Consider the following 21,873-nt stretch of genomic DNA (forward strand, 5'->3'; position numbering starts at 1 on the left):
CTGTCTGTAATTCACATGTGGTTTCTGAAACAGACTCATCATTCAGAAGACAAGATAATTATTTTTCTGGTTGCTATACAATTTGTCTGTCATTAAATGAAACAAACCTATAAAAAAAAAAAAACACTTAAAAGAAAAATCCTGCTTCCTAAGCCAATTAATTACATCAGATTCAAAAGCTGAAAACAGAAATAATGTAATTCAGGTACACATCAGTAATGTCATCACTTTAACCTAAGCTTTCAAAGGACACAGAGTAATTTTGTATAGTGTACTTTGTCCTTCACTTACATTTAAGTTTTGACTGTTCCCTCCAACAGGAAAACCAAGTGCATCATCACTTTCTATGGCACCAAAAATCTGGTCAAGAAAAGAAAAAACCCACCAAGTCAGAGGCATGTGAAAACTAAGCAAAATCACATGTGCTAAGCTTCTGAATAGTTCTCATTTAACCCACAATTCACAAGTCTAAAACCACGATGTTTTGATTCTTAATTGATACAGCATACTAAGCATTGGCTTTCTGGTTTAGCATTAAAGCTGTCAGATTTGACATGCTGACTTCATATTTTTTCCTACTATCTAATTTCCTGGCATGTATTTGAACAGAACATTAGCTGAAGGTATAATGTAACGTAGAGGACTCAAAATTGTTCCAGCTGCAGCACGCACTGTAGTTTGGGGTTGTTTTGGTTGGGGTGTGTGGGGGAAATCTCTAGGGTCCTGTAAGGTTTAAACAAAGGCTGTATGCGATCCCTACACACTCGAAAACACAAAATTTACAAATGCACAGTGCAATAGCAACGTTATTACTTGCTGTTACATACCTTCAGCATTTGAGTGAGATAGGAGCTGATGTTTTCTAAAAGAAGTCTGTTTGGCATTTGTCTGGAAGATTTCTTTGCAGCAATATAGGAGTTACTCTGACTGACTAATGAACGCATTTCTTCTAAGACGGAGCGAGTGTCAATATTGTCACACAGTGATTCATGAATTGCTGCCTTCTTGTCATAAAAACTAAGAAGAAAAAAATTGGGTTTTACTATTGATGTCAGAAACACCAGCAACCTGCTCTGAAGAATCTCTGTTAGAGAGTAAGGGGACCTAAAAGTGAGCTAATCTTTTGTCGGTCATAGTTTATATTTGAAGGAAAAATGGATGAGCAAGAAAAAAGGCATTATCATGACGCTGCTGCTTTGCTGCTATGGACAAAGGCAGGATAATCTAATTGGCAACAACTATCCAAACAAATTACATCAAACACTTTTTCAACAACTGGCCTTTTCATGCAAGTTTTTTTCAAGGAGTATAAATTGCTTATTTAGTATCTTCTTGTGCTTACTTTCTATTTTTTTTTACAGTATTGCTCTTCTATCCCTGTGTATCAGCCCAGTACTCTGTTTAGTATCATTCCAGGTGGGAGCACCAATCTGAATGATTCACTGAACAAAGTGAATTGTTATGAATATATTACAAGTAGATAAAAGGAATAAATTCATGCAAACCGTTGTCAAGTTTGTGAATAGGCATAATAATTAATACAGTATATTAAGTACCACCTCATGACACAAAGCCTTTACTGCTTCAAACAATGTACTTTTTCCAGAGAAAAGAGAATGAGAAGTGGTAGAAGAAAGGAGACAAAAAAAAATACCCACTAAGCATATCTTCTATTCCTCCCACTTCTTTATCCCTTCCTTTTGACTTCTCTATTACTTATTATCTTCCCCTTTTTTTTAAAAAAAAGGGTTATCTCTACAAATCTCAAGTTGAAGATCAGATTTTCAGAGGACATCACTACACAGAAACATCTGCACTTAGTCCTTCAATGGTCAACATTCGTAATCACAACAGTGAACTGAACTAGAAACAATTTTACTACTGCAAAGAAAGATGGTTTTATTTTAAATTTCAGACATAATAGAAGTCATACAGGGAGCTGTTTGCATTACAAATAATAATGACAGTTTGGTCATAAAAGTCAAAGACTGACAAAATCCATATCACTGTGTCAACAACACATTTTAAAACACTGGCACTTTGATCTTCTGTGGGTTTAGTCGGGTCATTTAATTTCTGTTTGTATCAGACTACTCACTACACTTTCAAATGTGTAAAATACTATTTTTCCAGTTGTAACCACTGGAAATTATTGGTCACTTCTCAGACAGAAGGACAGGATTTCAAGTAGTGAAGAAAAATGATAGCTATCTAACAAAAAAGTTGTCTTTCCTGTCACAAACAGGGTGACGAGGCATCCCAGTGTACTTAATATAAACAAAAGGGAAATTAACAATTTTATCTTACTTCATAAAGTTATCACAAGATTAAACTGATTGCTTGTAAAGAGTTGGGACGCTCGGTGGAAATGGTACAGACATAAATATCACTATATACATTGTAAGTGATTTTGTAAGGAAAAAAAATTAAACATGGAGCTACACAATGGCTATCCAGAGAGAAATAGGAATGCTCCACTCACTTTCTGTTCAGCTCTGCTTCTTGACTTTCCCATTTCTGAAACTGGCCTGTCACATCAGTGGGAGCTCGAAGAATATCCTTCACATTTAAAAAGAACTCCTATAAAAGAAGAATATAGCTAAAAATCATTTTCAATTAGCCAAAACCAATACTTACTACCAAAGGGCATTATTTCTTATTTAGCCTTCTAAACTTAGTGCGTTCAACAGCATTTCAGCCAGGATCTATTGAAAGTCTGTCAAGACAAGGAAACCCACACATTTTGCATAACTCTGGAAATCACAGCTGGGCTGTAATTCAGTTCTGTCTCTTGGCTCTGTCACTGCATAATACACTATGATACTCTAACAGCAAGCTGCTCATAACACCATTTTTAAAAAGTTTAGGCAACAGTTCTTACGGTAGATTTTAAAGTGCTGCTAACAATTGCTAACAATGGAAGCTGAAAAATAAAATGGCTTTATAGCAAGGATCTGTTTCATATGGGCATCCAGCCTGGTAAAAGTTCTGTGGCCCAAAACAAACATTTTACATAAAAATCAGAAGAGCCTCAGCTGGACAGACCAAGCTCAACAATCTCAAGATGCTGTACAGCATCCTTTTGGGAAACAATTACGTCTCCAGACTAAGCAGGGACAGGACCTGTGCCTCACCCCTCACACGCCCACAAAGCACAGAAGCAAATGTTTAATGTGGGGAGACAAGGTGGGAATGATACTCCCTCTTTGGCTTCATTTGTGTAAAGTCTCATCTGGTAGACATGTTATGAGTGTGTTTTTGGACTGAGTTCTATAAGCAAGCTGAACTGAGAAACTAATCCTGTGTGTTAGTGCCAAGCTGTTCAGAGATGTCAAAGCTGGGAAAGAACATCCAGCTTCACAAAGACGTAGCAATCTGGAATCTACATGACCTGAGCGTTCAGCGGTAGCTCAACAAACACTGTGACATCCACCTGATGAATTCGGAAAGCAAACTCAGCCAGGAAATAAGGCCTATGTATGCTTGGAGTTCTATTCCTTGAAGCACAAATGACAACACAAAGTTTAGAGAGCTGGAGAAGGAATGGAAAACTTACTTACATTCATAAACTTCTCATACTGAATAGCTGACTCCATGGTATTATTTGAATAATCCAGTGTATCCTTCCAAGAGTGCATGAGGAAAGCCAACCGTAACTGTCGTGCTATTAGGAGTTTCAAAATAAACAAGGAAAATTGTCATAACCTAAGGCATTTTTATGGCCTCCAGTACTGCAGTGGCTAAGAACTTAATTTTTAAAATTCTTACTATCACTATAGCCAACAAGAAAGCAAGAACACTACTATCCATACAGATAATACTGACAAGGAACAGAAAAACAAAGAAGCTGTTCTGAAGTTAGTGAAGAAGAAAGATGTCTGAAGTTATACTGAATAACAAAATTACCACAAAGTTACCACTGAAAGTACTTCAAAAGTATTCACATTCCAAATTAATATTTACCTGTATGTTTCTTCAGTGCATCTTTTATGGTAATAAAATTCTTCAAAGATTTGGACATTTTACAGCCAGCAATTGTTAAGTGGCCAGTATGCAGAAAATACCGAACCCAGTGATCATTTTCAAAGTATGCCTGCAGGAAAAAAACAAAGCCCAAGCACTCAACAATGTTGATATACACATCATGAAGTAGGAGAACTTAAAGCATAATATCCTGAGAACCAAAACCTGTGTTTCTACAAAACATACATCAAGTTTTAAAATTGGAAATATGGATTTGTGTAAGTTGCAGCCAAAGCAAAGCACGTTGCCTTTTCACTGCAGAAACTGAAGGCCGGTTCATTCACCTCGGACTGTGCCAGTTCATTGTCATGGTGGGGAAATCGGAGATCAAACCCTCCTCCATGAATATCCATTGACTCTCCTAGAATGGATCCAGCCATCGCCGAACATTCGATGTGCCAGCCTGGACGACCCTGTTAAGAAAAAGACATTACTTGGCTACCAGCGATTGTCTAAGCAGTTATGGACCTGAAGAAATGGGATACACTGTTACTAAAACAAAACAAAACAAAAAGATTCTCAGTGTCAGCTTCACAAAAGTAAACTGTTGCATTTAAAGATCAAACCTGGCATACACATGTGTAATGCTTTGATTATCCTGTTAACTGTTCTTTTAAAAATTGCATTAATGTATTTGATCACAAGAGAAAAAAAGGAAATAGAACTTACTGCAGATAAAGCTCTTTGATAAACAGAGGGCAAATGACCAGTAAACAGCCATGAAAAGCCTGCATCCAAACTTCTGTTTAAAAAGTATTAAACAGACTGATACACATCCTAAATTACTCAATAAACATTAAGAACTGAATCTTATGTCTGAATACAATATCTCCATAATCTATACATTGTTAATATTAGGTGAGGTAAAGTCCTTGTGTAACTGTGCTATTTAATAGAGTGTGGAAAATCTAAATCCTGATTACAATGTCCTTACCTTTCCCCATGGAGAGTCCCATGAGGGCTCTCCTGGCTTGGAGCATTTCCATAAAGCAAAATCATTTGGAGAACGTTTCTCACTTAAGCGATCAGCTGAGATGCTCAGGTCACCTTTTAAAAGAGAAAATGTAAATATACACATTTTACACCAGCATTATTGATTTTTGGCCTTGCTGTACCTCAGATGAAGTGAACTAAAAAAAAAATAAAAAATTTTAAAAAGACCAAACAAAACCCCAAATCACTGAACCTTCGAAAATCTTCATAATCAACCCTTGATAACACTTTGGGCCTTTGATTAATATTTGGTTGACACGATACCTGACAACTATCTGCTGCACTGCTTTCTAAGTTTTGACATGAGATTCATCTACATTCTCTCAGCAGGTACAATTCCAGTATTGCAGTTACAGAAAATAAATACAGAAAGAAAAAACCCTATACTCATTGACAAATTTGACTGCAGAATCAATTCATTCTACAGTTAGATGGATCCAACTTAAGGCTACTATTGTCTTGATCTGCATACACAAAATGATCATAGGATACTTCTTCCACCCCTAATCTCAGCTGCTGCCCAGAATGGATGATAGTTGTTAAATAGCTACATTTAGTGTTCTGTTACCATCACAGACGTGTTATGCATTATTTGCTCTTAGTTTCTTATAACCAATTAGGTGGTACTCTCATTATAACATCTTTAAAAAACAAGAAATTTACCATTTCTGCACTACTGCCCCAAGATAAAAGTGGTCAACAGTACCACCTACAGCACAAAAATCCAAGGCTAAGACTGTCAGTGTTAAACTTTTCAATTAGTTTTGATGTACAGGTCAAGATACCTGCGATCTCCATTATGCACTTGAAATACAGAAATATTATGCTTTTGTTTACATTAATTGCAACTTTCACATTTTAGTGTTTCTGCTGCTTGTAACAGTCAAAATTACATTATCTCTCCGTGTAGCAACATTTATCACAAATGAGTCAAAGCAGCTAAGCTGACTTGGTATCTGCATATTCTTCATTAGTTACATTAATCACCCAGCATCAGTCACTATTTGGAAAAGGACATAATTTAACAAAAGTGATTGGTTATATGGTGGAAATGACATATTATGTTACCACAAAGACAATGGTTTAAATAGCATCTTTCATTTCACATAGAAGATTTCAGCTATAATGGTTTGAATAAAGGAAAAAAAATCATACCCATTTTAAGTGGCATCTCTCAGATATTGCTGGTTTCACCTAGTATGAGTGTCCTGATTTCACCTGGTGCCAGTGCTATATTAAAACCTTTTAATATTCTTTTTATAGACTTTGTGGATGATTTGCTACTAAAACTGTACAACCTTGGGAGCAGATAACAAATGAGTCTGGTTTATTGAGCATTTTAAGCTAAGCCTCTGCTATATCTCTTTTCAAAAAAAAAAAAATCTGTATTTGGATTTAGTTAAACACAACAAAGTTTACAAAATAAAAAACAGTTCCCAGTATGAAAAAGGAACCCACATATTTGTCATTAAATAACCACAGCCTGGTATGGAGAGCTTTTGCCTGGAATGTGGGAGACCCAGCTTCAAGTCTTTATTCCCACAGTGAACCAGATGAATGGCCAAACAACTGGGCTATGGCCAAATGACTGAGCTATTCACAATTCTAGCCAAAGAAAAAACCCCACAAACAAACAAACAGAAAACCACCTCAAATACATCCTAGAATAAATAACGTTTCTTGGTATTTTCTAATTAAAAACTGGCAGGAACATACTGGCTCAAGCTACAAAACTTTGGCAAAGAAACCTATTGGGAAAGGGAGAGCAGCAGGTAAATAATTGAACTCTGAAAGTAACTGATTCATATATCACTGAAATCAACTGAAGAGACCAACACATCATCAGTTTCTTCAGCAACTTTAGCAAATGTTATTTCCCCTTTTTACCTTCACCCTCTTGAAGAGCTTTTTGATCCCCTACAGCTTCAGGAACCAACTTAGCATACGAGTGTTTTTCACTGGCATCAAACTTCATAGTATCAAAGTATACAGATCCATTGGACACATACCTGAAAAGTTAAAGACCATTATTTAGCTAATTTTCTACCACAAGCTAACTGATTTTTATCCCCAAAATCACTATCATAACTTCTCTAGTGAAACCACTCACAGGATGTTATTGCTCAGTACTGTAAAGATGACTTAGGTGAGTCTAAGTTTTAAGGTCTTACTATAAAAGCTTTGGACAAATCATTGAAAGTCATAATAAAATTGATGACAGGGAAAACAACTGACATCTTTTGTTAAGCTCTTAAGAGCTGAGACATCAGGTAACAGTCACAAGAGAGGAGATATCTACAATACCTCTAGGCCTTTACATATTTTGAAATAATGTAATATGAATCACATTTGTTTCACAGTCCATTTTGTACTCCTTTGCTTTGATCATTTTGTCCCACTGCAGCCATAAGAACAGCCCTGGCACAAAGGTGAGTTTCAGGACAACCATGACTGGTGGTACTTCAGTGCAAAGGATTTTGAACAGTCCCCCTGCCCTATTTTTTTTTAATGTATATTTGAAGGAAGAACATACAAGAAAAATAATGGCACTCAGAACCACAGCCTTCACACTCATGTGAAAAAAATCAGGCTATTAACAAAAATAGAACGTCAACATTTCAGATGGAAATCTCTCAGGATATTTAGGGACTTCTAGAATATTTGTTTGATTTCCAAATATAGACAATAGACAATGGCAGAAAAACAGTTCACAATTACCATTTCTAAAAATTTATGTTATTTACAACTGATTCTAGTTATTAACTCAGGTGCCAATTTTTTAAACCCCTTGCTGAAGGCCAGAAATCAAACACAGTTCAAGCGAATGGGACTTTGACTATTTATTCTAATGAGCAAGGATTTCACCCTATAAATTTAATAATCTAACCTCTCTTTGTAGGACAACATAAAAAGTATTGAATAGCACATTTTCACTAGGTGAGAAATAACAGGTCTTTTGCAAAAGAAATTGAAATTTCTTTATTTGATGAAAAGCTGCTCCTGGAAGAGATTACTACTGCTCATGAAAACAGAGAAAACAGCTCACAGTTAAGTGCTCAAACCAATCATTCTAGCTCTGATGCAGTATAAGGGTACAACAAAAGCACCCTGTAGCAAACTTACCCATAGCCATTATCCACAATCTTCTTCACAAAATCCACAATTTCTGGCACATATTCACTAACCCGTGTTAAAACATCTGGAGGTAAAACCTACAGATAAAAAGTAGAATTACATATAGATATATATTTATATATATATTTATACACATGTAAATATGGACTAAATACATACATATTATATATTGGTTAAAAATCTGCTCAAAAGCAAGTGCTAATAAAATCTAACACTTCTATTTCAAGCTTTCTGCTCGGGAACAATGTGCTGTGGCCATTTTTATCTCAGCCTTTAGGGTGACATTAACTACTGGCAGGAGATGCCAGCTCTTCTGGCAGAACAGGCAGTGAGTCCCTCTGATTTGCAGGTAAATAAGTGAACCCTCACTGATCTGAACCACTGCACGTGACACACCACCTCATCTGTAACAGCCAAATGTCTTCTGGATTGTTATCATCACATCATTTCTTAGCGGCTGAAGATTTTCAAGTAGTCAGCCTAAATGCTGGGGTTGGCAGGGATCTCCTGCGCAGCTGAAAGATTCCATCTCAAACTTCCGGAACAGTTTATGATTATTAACCCATGTGACACCAAGGGGAAGGCATGGAGTGCACATCAAACTTGATCACCAACTAAGTGGCTCTGATAACACGCACAACAGATTTGAGATTGTTGGGAACAGAACAGGTGCTAAGCTAACAGCTGCCTACTCAAAGAAAATTCTTGAAAGCTATTAAGGAGCTAAATTGTATTCTAGGTTATTATAAGGCACGACACATAGAATTTTAGAATAGAAAACAGTTCCTTTACTTACGTTGAGTGCTTCCATATCTTTATGAAATTCTCCTTCCCAGAATTTGGGGAGCTTTGAGAATATGGAATTGTCAGTCACCTGACTGCCAAATTTTGTGTCCAACCAGTCAGACAGCAAATCTTTGGCTTCTTCCAACAGTTTCTATAAAATAATAATGGTAAGTCCAAGTGGTCAAAGACTTACCCTGTTTAAATTCTGCAGAAAGATCTTATTCTGAACAGAGAGCTTCGCTTAAGGAACAAGACTCTTGGAATGAGGCATTTAGTTATGAATACAGAGTAATCCATGTTTCTACCACATTTTTATCATATTGCCCTTCATAAATATAGATGAAACAATCAGAGAAAGGAAGGTACACTGATAATTGAGATATGTTTTCATATTAATCCGTTAATTGGCATCTGGAATTTATGCTGTAAACACCAGCTGGGACCTGCAGTTAGTTATCATCTGTTCACCCACTATTAGATAACCTAAATGAAGCTCTACTGTGCACATTGCTAAGAAATGTCTGAAAGACTAATTTGAACATCAGCAAAGATACATTTTAATCTTATATCAAAAGATTAGATTTTTTTACACTATGATATAGTGCAGAAGATGTGATTGCTTAGATTTTAGTAGTTTTAAAAATTCTGTTAGGTCAGTATATGCTTTCATAAAGGCATTTGGTATTAAAATAGCTGGGCCTTTTAAAAAGACCCATAATTTAGAGTGAGATTCTTCTCAAGAAGGGAGCACATACTCTATATTTCCCACATTATTATCACAAATAATCTGAAAGGAAGAAAAGATCAACATGGAAACCACTTAGTAAAAGACTCGAGTTGTACTGACTGACTTGGTTACTGGGGCAAAACCAAAGCGCAGTAAAGTCAACATGATTACTGTCACTACATGTAATTGCCTTTAACAAAATTAATCCTGAGCACAACTTTGTGGGATGTATTTTTTTCTCTGATCAGGGACAGAAACATTTATGTAGAAAACTGCCACCAGTACTGGAATGTCAGAAATGCAGGTTCAGTAACCTATACTGAAACTAATTCATCGAGACAAAATAGTCAAAGAGAAGGTCTAAGTACATGAAAGAGAAAAGTCCTCATTGGAAAGGTAAAAAATAATTGAATAATTATGACAGTGTGAGGAGAGAAAACACCCTAATTGATAAAACCAGCATCCAACAACTCTATAGCTGAATTAAAGAATCAGATTTCCTATACTGGATGCAAAGTACTGAAAAGTTCACAACTCCACATTCCTCTATATGAATAAAAAGTTCCATAATGTTTCAAGGAATTACTGCAAGCTAAATATTATTTTTAAACATCCTAAGAATTATAAGCCAAATATAAAATATAAAATAGAGCTCAAACTTACCTCGTGACACCTGTTCATCTCTTCTGCAGGGAGTTTTGCTTGCACAGCTTCTTGTAGAGGGTCAAAAGCAGCCTTCACTGCACTTTGAATTCTTTCCAACATTTGCTTTTTATCTGGGTCTGTTGTCTCATTTAATTTAACTGAAAAGAGCTACAATTAAAAAAAAAAACAATTTAGAAAGCCACTTTCAGCATAGTAGTGCTGTGTTCCATACACAATACCTTAGCCACATAGTACCTGCCAGTGATAAATAATACATTATGCCACAGAAAAAGGTTTTACATCGACCACTGAAACATTCTTCATCAGAAATAAAGGTGTAGTCAAAAGAGTTTAGTTTGCAGCAGAATTAAGTTTTTCAGAAAGACTTTATAAATCACTACATCATCATCATTACTGTTGTTCTCATTTTCTATGCAGCTGATCACCTTAATTACACAGCTGATTATCACAAATCTGCAAAGAATAAGCTTTAATGTGAAACAGAGAGAGATTAAATGCAATGCTTAGGTCAGACAAAGATAGTTGGGCAAAATTTCCACACCTTCTATTCCCAGGCCTGTATTAAATTAATTAGAATGACAATCTCTTTGAGATCTGTAGTTCTAAAAATTACCAGAGAATCACCTTTCCTCACCTTCAGTCCAGAATACACAATTTATTAAATCCCTAAAGCTTTGGAGCCTTTTTGCTCTTTCCAAGGTCATCAGTGGTACAAAAGGGAAACCTCCCAAACCTTAAAATATTACGGACATACCACCATTTAAAAATTCTTTTAAAGGATTAAAGTTTGAATTCTAACACACAAACATCCAAATGCTTTTTGAGCAACACATGCACTCACAAATAAATACTAGGAACATAAAAATTTGGCATGCCTTTTAAAGAATTCGTCCATTCTAAAACAATGGAAAAATCAAAGTGATGTGCAGTTCAAATAACATTTCTAATTTGTGTGGTACCAGGTCAATACAATAACTGAAACAAGCAGAAAGAGGTAGCAAAGTGTGAGGCAATTTTAGGTGCTTTGCTATATTATTGAGAACCTTAGAGATTAAGTAGCAGAGATTAAATACCACGCCCACCTCTGAGGCAATTCTAACATCTTCAAGTAGCTGATCTGGTGTTGATTTGTTCTCTCTATACCGTTCAAAAAGGTAATTTTGTCTTGCTCTCTTGATAATCTACAAAGCAGAAATATGAAAATATTTTTGTGAAGTGACACATAGTGATATAAAGTGCAAATATAATCTATTACATACCAAGGGCATTTCAGAATCCCTATAAATTTAACAAGCTCCAAGATTCACATGCAGTAATACAGATTAAACACACCATACATAGTTAATCAGTTACCTCAACAGAGTCAATTAATTATCTCAATAGGGAAATAAAATAAATTATCTTTCTAAAACACTTAGTCTTCATTATTTATGACAACAGTCATGTACATATGAGACAATAGGGTTTGCTACCATAGGAATGCTACAAAACTGAGAAAATCAATGCCTTTTTGTACAAAATGTATGTTTAAGTTAATAAGTGTAAGGTTTATCTTGGCTTATCAAGTGGCAATTACATGTGACTCTCTGACTTCCATGCTCAAAGTAGAGTATTTTAGATTGCAATTTAACAAAAAACAATACCTTATCATCAATATCTGTAATATTCATACAATAGAAAATGTCGTATTTAAAATAATCCCTCAAGATTCTTCTCAGGATATCAAATGAGATGTATGACCTAAAAACATGAAAGATACAGGGATGTTTTTAATGAACACCTCCAGTGTATTCTATTCCATGCACAAACCACTTTAATCTCAGTCAATCATTTTACAGCAGTAAAATGCCTTATTAAAATGCCTTTTAATTCACTCTCATCTACTAGTAAGCTTTTAATCACACAATGGCATAATTTCATAACATGCTTTTCATCTTAAATCTCAAGCATCAAGTTTAGAAAAAACTGTTTTCTTGTAATACACTCATCTAAATAAACTATTCTTTTCTGTTAATCTTTTGTTTCCAACAGGCACTGTTATTACCTATATCAAAATAAGGAACTGCGGTACCTGGCGTGTCCCATGTGAGACGCATCATAAACTGTTGGACCACAGCAATACCACAAGACCTTTTTTCCATTCTGAGGCTGAAATATTTCCTTAATTGAGAGAGAAGACAAAGTGATCAGAAGAAATCGAAGACACGATCTCAGGCCAGTAACTTGGAGATTATAACATGAAAACGTGGATTATAATTCCAACAAATTTTTACCATAAGTAGAGATCACCACCAGCTTTATCTTGTAAGGGAGATAGCAGGGTGTGGCTGCTTATGTCATCTGCACTCTTATGAATCAAGATATCAGGTTACAAAGATCAGGACGAGGCAGGGCATTATTCAAGCTGCAATTGTAAAGCTTCTCTTTTGCACTGGTAAAGGTTATATAATCAGTTCACAGGTACTTGGATACTACATCCCATGTAACATGAATATTCTTAATATCTCCTCTTTCCCAAAGGACTTTCAAACAAAACCAAAAGAAGTTTTTACCAGTTTATATTACAACTATATAATTGGCAGGACGTTTTTTACACAGACAACATCCAACGAAAGAAACTGTGATTTTATTCTGCTCACACTGTCGACACTTATGTGTATTACAACTGAATGCCAGGCTGTTTCACATGACAACTTGCAATTGGGAACTATATCTTATGCAATATACACACACAGACACACACTTGTAGTGTGTGCACATTTGGTGTGTGCATTTTAACACCTGCCCAGCAAACACACTTGACTGATACAGCATTTCTGGCACGTGCTTGTTAACATTCTGCAAAATACAACCCAGAGACCTGGCTATCAAGAGTGCAAACACTTCAGAAACAAACGTTTGATGACTGCTCCGGTTGTGTTTCTATGGAAATCTCCACTTTTCTTTCATTTACACACCTTACTGCGAGTCAGGCTGTTGTAGAGGCAGAGCCTAGAATGTTTTGTCCCTTCAGGGGCAGACCAGGGGGGCTGCACACGTTTGCCTTTACCTAGGAGAAAAAATAGTTTAAAGAAAACTGAAAAGACATTTTCCACAAACACATATGCAATATAACATTTTCTCCTTACCACATCATTAAGTTATTTCAAAAGAAAAAAATTCCACATATAAATAGAAAAAACAGCAGCAATCCAAGTGATCCAACTACTTCTGTTAGAGCCTCCTACAAAGCCACCAAAATTAAATTATTTTAATCTGTTTTATTTTCTACTCTCTAAGTTGCAATTCCTCATAGTTTTTGATCCCAGTAACAGCAAGGAAGAGGGTATAAAAGTAAGAGCATGCAATTCAGTTAAAGGCTTACCAAGAGTTTTGAAATTTAATGAATTATTAATGAAGTGTTATGGCAGTCCTGGGCTTTCTGCAATGCCACTGATTTTACTGTGTTGATGTACCACAGATCTCATACAGACCTTGCAAAAAAAATCTCCAGAGACCAGAGGTGGTCTCTAGAGCCAATACTGACAGAGTACGTGTATTTGGGGTGAGAGGCAGGGGACACGGAAAGGCTTTTTATCATACATTGCTGCTATGTACATAAGGCATTTTTGAACAAACTCATTTGCCACAAATATGCTCCGTTTCAGCAAGAGGCTACATTTTGCCATTAAAGAGAGTTGATAGAACCCAGGGTAATATTAGTGAAAATGTTCTTGCTTTTGTTGTCTCTTAAATTCGTAAGAAGCAAGATAGTTGTTAAACTCATGGGGTTTTTTTCAAAGTTGCAGTTTGCTATGCACAGGGCTGTTTACAGCTGCAATGATGTTAAGCTAATTATTGCATTAACTAGGAATGAAAGCAAACCAGAAAATTCAAAAATAAAGCAAGTTTGCCAGCTTAATACACACAGCACTGTCTTTAGGAATTCTCACGGTATGCATTTTAACTGCAATTAAAATGCTATACAAACTATTTGTTTTGACAACAAAATTGCCTTTCTGATCCTGCGTCTCAGGGTGCTCTTCATTAAATCTGTTTCTCCCAATACCTTCATATGCATATTTTGGCTGAAAACCTTCAAGTAATGTAAACATTCATGGCATAAAACATTTAATCTCTTTTAAAAATCTCCACGTTATGAATCCATGGAAATATGTGTTGATTCTAAACATTCGTTGCACGAGGTACTCCTGAACAGAATACCTCAGGAGCAGTGTATCCATAACACAGATCATATACCAAGGGATGGATTTGTTTACTCTTTGATTTACAAAGATTACGCTGGCATGCTTAATTGTGGCCAACGCTTCCCTCGGGGAAAAAAAAGCCTTTGTGGGTTAGTCTAATAAAAGATAAATCTGTAAAGCCGCCTTTACTTACAACCACACAAACACGAGAAAAAACCCAGATACTGCAGCCTAAAGTTCTCAGCTTGTGAGTTAGGTGTCACGTTATATGCACTACAGAGACACCCAGGGCAAAGTATCCTGGTTAGTCTGTTCAAATACACCTCTGCCAGCTACAGCCTTTCCCCTGCTCGAACTGAAGTTCACTTGCTCTGATCCACCCTGGGGCTCTCTGGTACACCCAGAAAAACCCCACTAATAAAGTATTCAAGGTTTAGTAAGTATGGCAGATTCATATGCTATTTCCATAGTGAACACTGCAGAACACCATTCCAGGACTCCTGATACATGTGCACAAATCACGAAGATAAAAAGACATAACCCTTCTGAAAGAGAGACACTCTGAAATTAAAGATTTCATGGACAGGAAAAGGGAAACCTTTTCTCATACTGCTCTACCCTGATCCATGAAAGTCTACAAATTGTAGTTAGTGGCATAAATCTGCTATCAGAGCCAGAGGTGCAGCTGAGGTCCCTTCTCTGCTGAAAGGAAATCAATAACCAGCACAAACACTTGCAGGCACACATACACACAAATTCTACTAACAGCAGTCTGTCTTTAACTGCTGGTCTGCTAGGAGTTGAGAACACATATGATGAGAGGTTGTGAGAAGTTAGCATTGAAGTAATATTAGTCAACAACCATCAGCAAAAATGACAGACATTATGCATTCATTTGCAGGTATTGCAAGCACTATACAACAGCTCTGTGTTGTTATTATTATTATTTCATGACTCCCTGAGCAAGGATATCACTATAAAGCAATTAAATTAGACTAGCTCATTGGGAAACAACTCAGGATAGTGATGCAGCTCCCAAAAATGCCTGCACCCATGTTTACACAATGACCTAGATTAACCAGTTAGTATTTCCTCAAATCATCAGCAATGCCTAAATTACCAGGGTTAAAAAAGAACCCCAGACATCCTTTTTGAAATTCAGTGTTATTAACAATTGTAAGAGGACGTATTCAGTTTATTTTATTGTGAATTCATATATTATACAACTAATATTTAGTTACCCATGCAAGGAAAAAAGTGGACTGAGCAAATCCTGTTATTTTAAGGAACAAACCCACACATTATTTTACAACCCAGAAGCTAGCTAGCTCTTTAAAGAAAATACTCATAATCAAATTTTGTACAGTGAGGAATTTTAAAATAATAAAAAAAAATTTAAAACAGCTTTAACATCCAAATAGTTCAGTCTCTATCAATTACACAGTAACTGTATGCAAGAAGATTGTTATGACTTTGAATACAAGTTGCTACTGTAAATTTTAAGGCGTGCAAGAGAGTATGAAAGGGAACTTCTAAGAATTCTCAGCAGTAAAAACCAATACAACGTCAGCTAGTCTATAACCTGCCCACCAGTTTTAAATTACTCACTTGTTTGAAGTTTACAAGGCTCATTTTTTTCACTGCTGCCATCATAGATTGCTTCTATGTGTCTGTACCACCGGACAACATGGATATACTGGTCCACAGGTGGCCCCGAAAACTTTCTGAACACCTCCACATCTGCATGTGAAAATGTGAACCCCTGGATATAACTACGAGTGCTCAGGTACTCGTTCAAAGCCTTCACCCTGGCTTCCTCTTCACTAATGCTCAGAATAAAACTGTAGCTGGAAGCTGTAAAGAGAGGCACAGGACATTTGGTCAGCATTGAAAGAAGGAGATCCCATGTCCAAAATATATCCCTACAGTATGCATCTCCCCCTGCAAATTAGCTCTGGCAACTGACAAGAAATTTTGAGAAAAATATGTATTTCCTATCAACAGGATTATGTTCATACTGTCATAAGTTCTTTGAAGACATCATTACAGGTAAGGGCAAAGTAAGGGCAAAAGCACAAGTCCTTTCCGTGAAGAAATATAATCTGCTCAAATTGGAGACAACTCTTCACACAGAGGGAACCTAATCAGCCCCTCTTTTCCACGCTGCCAAAACACTCATCCAGCAAATATTTAAATACAACTAATTTTATACACTGAGGTTAGGCTGGGAATATGCCTACTAAACGTGAGCATATCCTTGAATCTTTGCAGGACTGTTGTCCACATGCAGGCTCCCAGCACAATGCTTGGTTACTCCTATCTGCTCTAGAAACCCAAAACTTCAGCTGTTGCTGTATATTCCCATACTTTTCCTGTACCACCTTCTGTCCTCAGCATATGAATTATATTTAAAATGAGTGAGATCTACACAAACAAACAGAAAGGATATCAGATTCTGCTCCTCTCTCACAATTTTTTAATTCCACGATCTCTTTGGAATACAGGCAAAGCCAGTTGAATTATGTCCCATCTTTACAAATGGGGGGACACAGAGGAAGGAGCAAAAAGGCAATGGGTACAGAACACTATGGAGGTTATGGCATTAAGGCTGGCATTGCCTTTAGGTAAACCCAGTATTCATATTTTCCTACAACGATTCAGTGTTTGTAGATCCGTTCATGTTCAAAGCACTGTACAAACATTAAGCCAATATCCTGCCCAGGTAGTGAGCCAAGAGGGTAATTTAAGTCAAGGTCATAGGGCAGTAAAATGAGAGAGGCAGTGTGAGAGCACCTGTCCCTGCTCCCAAACCACGACAGAGACCGTGCCCAGAAGTGTTGCTTCTCACACTGAAATGAACATCTGCACAAGTAGTTCCTAAACCACCGGAGGCACTGACAGACCAATGCTCTTGGAAAGGCAAGAATGGAAGGAGCTGGGGAAGGGGAGGCTATAAGAGGACATGAGGAACTGCACAATTGAAAAGTTTTTCCAAATATCATCAGTTAAGGCTTTATTAGCAGATTGTTTTCTATATGGAAATCAATTATTAAAATATCCAAGAGCAATTCAGGATGACATGGAAATGGCAGCTAGATACCAAACATGCTTTTGTTTGACTCTTTTGGGTATAAATGAGATATAGTAGAACCTAAGAACTAATAAAAAAGATCAATGATTTAAAAAAAATAATTGAAAAAATAGAAGTTCACAAAAGATTCATATACAAAAGCAAAGACTAACTCATGTAAAGTCCAAATCTCTCTGAAGGCCTACCCATGTAACTGCTCAGTATAAATAAGTAATAACAAGGAAATAATGGTTCATAACTAGACATCATGGGCTTGTCTTACCCAGCTGAATGGGATTCAGTTTCAGCTCATACAGTTCATTTTACTATAAACTTTTCAGGCTCCTAAGTATTTACTGATGTTTATCATCACAGAACTTCATGTGTTTATACATATGAAATACTTGGAAATAGTTGTGTTCATTAACTCTGGAAACCTAGGACATAAGTCTTCCTTGAATGTGAATTTTGTATACATGAATCATATGAGGGAGAAGGCAAAAAAAAAAGTATTACAAGAATGATCTATGTAGAAATGAAACTATATCTCAAAGAAAAGATCTACTGCAAAGAAATCAACACTCAATTTGCAAAATATTATTGGGGTTATTATGACCATTATTCACACACCAGGCTGCTAATGGGATGTAAGTCACTGAATACGAAACAATGTAAGCACTTTCCAACCACATCTGCAAACCAATCTAGAAGGGAAGTTGCACAAACTCACACACAAATCCAACAAATATGATGGAACTCATACAAACCGATTTTGGCAAGGAGAGATGGCAAGTACTGCTTGTAAGCGTCAGTACCAGCTCAGCTCTCATAAACCAAAATTGGTTTAAGCAATCTTGGAACACACATTAATACTCAAAATTATGAAGTTTGGCCTGTGTCCGGCTGCAAGAGTGGCAGCAGACTAGAAAGTGTAATACATCAAATACCCATAGAGCCCAGGGGACCTAACAGAAGGATATCTTTATGCTGAAACTGATTCCCAACTCAAATTCAGAGCCATGACTGGGCACCACAGCAAGAACACACCTGAGCAGCTGTTGAGAGGATTCCTCAGGGCACAGCAGTGGTTGAGCCACAGCAGTCTCGAGCTCCCAGCAGGCTCACTGTACCAATCTGAGTGTCCCACACTGGTTTCAAGGCTGTGCTGAGCTCCAAACTTTATTTTCTAGATGCACAGCTACTTTTCAGAATATGACAACTTGAAGCTATCACAAATGTGTTCTACTCTCTGCTGCAGTCAGTTGCAGATACAGGCAAAGTTGCTGTGTTTGAGAGAGTGCTGAGTGATGTCCCGTTCCTGGAAGCGTTCAAGGTCAGATTGGATGGAGCTCTGAACAACCTGGTTTAGTGAAAGGTGTCCTTACCCACAGCAGGGGAATAGAACTAGCTGATCTTTAAGGTCCTTTCCAACCCAGGCCCTTCTATGATTCTACCACCAGTGCAATTCTGAAGTACCTCTGAGCATCCTATTTCAGCACACGAAGGACAAAATCATTCTCACTTCTGGCATTCTTGTGAGTAGCTCCAAATTGGACTGAACTCACAAAACAAAAGCTTTTCTCCTGAAGCACAGGGTGCTCTCCAGGGAAGAAAGAATGACTGTGGTAACAGTGTTTTTTGGATGGCAATATAGCAGTGGACCATTTCTTTTCAAGCAAAAGAAATCAGTAAAAACTACTTCTGCATAAAAGCCTATTTTGATTCAATTGATATCACTACTAAAACAAGAATAATAAATCTACAAAATCTTGTTTTTCTGTGATTTCCATTCTGTACCCTCAGTTCCTCCTTCAATGTCTTGCACTGCCTTTAATTCATCACACACTCCCATTGATGTATTTCCTGATACCTCCTAAGTGCTGCATCCCCTCTTTCCATATATCCAGTATCCCCATTGTCCTGTACAGCTCCAACCCATCTTCCCTCAGTCTATTAGCCAAGTGTGTGCAAGAGGTAGCCACTGTTAAATGCAATTAGTAAAAATCGATGGATTCAAAAAGTATTGAGAGAGAAGGGCCGATGGATATATGCACATCTGACCTGCTTTCGCTGCTGCTTTAGGAAAACAGGCTAAGAAATCACCCTTCTCTCTGACTGCAATGTTTTCCCACGCCCAATAACAGAAAAACTACAGTTGTTATTGCTCTACTGCATTTAGAAGTGTTTTCCTGACAGCAGAAACATGGGAGTGTTACAGAGCCATTGCATAACACTGAGTTTTAACTCATGTGAATGGAATGATCCATAGATATCAAATCATATCAACAGCTACTCCGTTCAGGAAATAAGCACAGAGAACTAGTAATGGACAAATGGCAAAATAACCTTGAAAAATCATAAGAATTAATGTTAACAATGAAGCGTTAAGAAGTTGTTTCCAAAAAATTCCACTGTAGACATTAATTAATACAACTCTCATAAAATAGCTGCTGGTGTACAGTCACTTTGGGTGATATAATTGTCACACATGCTTCTTGCCATGCATAGAGTGCTTTGGAGACTACTGAAGGACATTGAGAATTTGTCTGCAAGACCACAGCAACACACAGACTCCAAGGCATAGGACTGCTTCTACATTTTATTTGCACATAAAATACCTTCTGAAGTTTAATCAAGACATATAGACCATATAATGTCAAATTTCATGGAAAATTTTCACTTTTATTAATTAGAAAATGAAAATTTCTGTTCCTTGAAGAACAGAAAAGTTATTGACAGCAAAGTAAACACTGAAAAGCCATAAGGCAGGCAATAAACTAGGTAGTTTAGGTAATTATTAATATGGCTCCAAATTGGCCATTTATCATTCTAGCTGGCCACTCTGGTACCTTTGGAAGGAATTCCAACTGTCTGCTCAGCTAAGATGAATTATCCTTTTCCATAAACATTTCAGAACCACCAAACCAGTGCAGTGCCCCTGTCTATGCCAGACACAGCATTCACACAGATAGACAGAGAGACACAAGACTCACACATGAGATTCAAGAGGTTTTTAGCTGAGCAGAGATTTTTAAGACTAGAGTATCCCATATTGAGGAAGAGCTTGTCATTCCTAGTCACTTGAGCCCTGTCAGTTTCACTTCCACTTTTCCTGAACTGAAACTAAATGTAACGATTACAATTTCAATTGAAAAAAAAAAAAAAAAAAAAGCTATTTGCCTAATTATGAACTTAATTAAAAAGTTTCTTAAAAGAGCACCTGAACTGAGCCTTTGGTGTTCTGGTTTTTTCTCCTAAGATACTGAAAACACTTCTAAAAAAGCCAATCCCTTGAAAACTTATTTTACTTTAGTGGGAATGTTACTTGTGATGAACAGAAAGCAAAGCAACTTTCAGTAGCAAAGAAAAAGGAGCAAAATCTTTGAATTTACAGTTCCTTAACTGGAATGACAGAAATTTCCAACCCTTTACATACCATAATGGTATTTCATACTTGCATGACTGGTATTCCAAGTTTCCATTTGCTACAGTAGTGCCAAAAATTACAGGACTACCCTAGCCCTCCTTCCATATGGAAGTGAGTAGTACAACCCATCATTAAAAGATGACCAAAGAAAACATCCCGAAAAGTCAAGAAGTTGGGACACAAGTTCAAGGGAGCACAGTGATGATTTGGAAAGACAGCAAGGGAGCCACAGGGACAAGTGAAAGAGCGCAGAGGACGCGGTGATAGGCGCACAGCCCGAGCGGTCTGGCAGCCACCGAATCTCCCTCGGAACCCATCGAGCTGCAGAACAGCTGTTTCCAACCTCCAGCACCGAGAAGCTCCCAATTTATTTTTTTTTTTTCCCCACAAATCGCTGCGTGTCAGTATTAACCTTCACGTTCGCGGCGAGGCACAACACGAGCCGCATCCCACGGGCACCCAGGGGATGGGCGCGGAGGCACCTCGGGGACAGCGGCGGGGAGATCCCCACCAACGCGCCCCGGAGGGACCCGACCCCGCAGACCCCAAGGGATGCAGATCCCAAGGGACGCGTGAAGGAGGCGACCGCGGCGACGCCCCACCGCCCCCATCTCCCCCCTGACACCGTGACAGCGGCGGGGCCGCGACACCAACCCCCGCCGAGCCGTGACAACCCCGGCGGACACCCCGCCCGGCCCCGCCGGGGCTCCGCGGCGCCGGTCGCCGACCTACCGTGCTCGGCGGCGGCCGCTGCTGCCATCCTGGTGCCTCGTCCTGCCCTCGCTCCCGAGCTGATGCAACAGCGCGTCCGGAAGCCTCGCCCCGCCCGCCCTACGCTACTTCCGACGGGATCCCGCGT

The 21,873-nt window shown here is 37.7% G+C and overlaps 1 protein-coding gene across 2 annotated transcripts in view; it reads right to left on the reverse strand.

Annotated features, from left to right (window-relative positions):
* CARS1 (cysteinyl-tRNA synthetase 1) overlaps window positions 1-21,866 on the reverse strand; it is a 33,919-nt gene extending 12,053 nt beyond the window's left edge. The window contains exons 1-17 of one of the 2 annotated variants that reach the window (XM_050335927.1): window positions 21,747-21,839; window positions 16,126-16,371; window positions 13,288-13,379; window positions 12,402-12,490; window positions 11,974-12,070; window positions 11,413-11,511; window positions 10,328-10,477; window positions 8,948-9,088; window positions 8,140-8,228; window positions 6,904-7,025; window positions 4,958-5,070; window positions 4,308-4,436; window positions 3,964-4,093; window positions 3,561-3,664; window positions 2,483-2,580; window positions 828-1,017; window positions 292-360 (exon numbers count right to left, since the gene is read on the reverse strand). In XM_050335927.1, the coding sequence (XP_050191884.1) occupies window positions 292-360; window positions 828-1,017; window positions 2,483-2,580; window positions 3,561-3,664; window positions 3,964-4,093; window positions 4,308-4,436; window positions 4,958-5,070; window positions 6,904-7,025; window positions 8,140-8,228; window positions 8,948-9,088; window positions 10,328-10,477; window positions 11,413-11,511; window positions 11,974-12,070; window positions 12,402-12,490; window positions 13,288-13,379; window positions 16,126-16,371; window positions 21,747-21,774 (1,986 nt within the window). In that variant the 5' untranslated portion in view covers window positions 21,775-21,839. Of the gene's footprint in view, window positions 1-291; window positions 361-827; window positions 1,018-2,482; window positions 2,581-3,560; window positions 3,665-3,963; window positions 4,094-4,307; window positions 4,437-4,957; window positions 5,071-6,903; window positions 7,026-8,139; window positions 8,229-8,947; window positions 9,089-10,327; window positions 10,478-11,412; window positions 11,512-11,973; window positions 12,071-12,401; window positions 12,491-13,287; window positions 13,380-16,125; window positions 16,372-21,746 lie in introns of both variants that reach the window. The other variant, XM_050335928.1, reaches the window with a different exon arrangement.
* Window positions 21,867-21,873: the final 7 nt, after the last annotated feature.

The sequence above is a fragment of the Myiozetetes cayanensis genome, unplaced genomic scaffold (genome assembly GCF_022539395.1).
Source record: "Myiozetetes cayanensis isolate MyiCay16 unplaced genomic scaffold, myiCay2020 scf6-25, whole genome shotgun sequence".
Taxonomy (NCBI): Eukaryota; Metazoa; Chordata; class Aves; order Passeriformes; family Tyrannidae; genus Myiozetetes; species Myiozetetes cayanensis.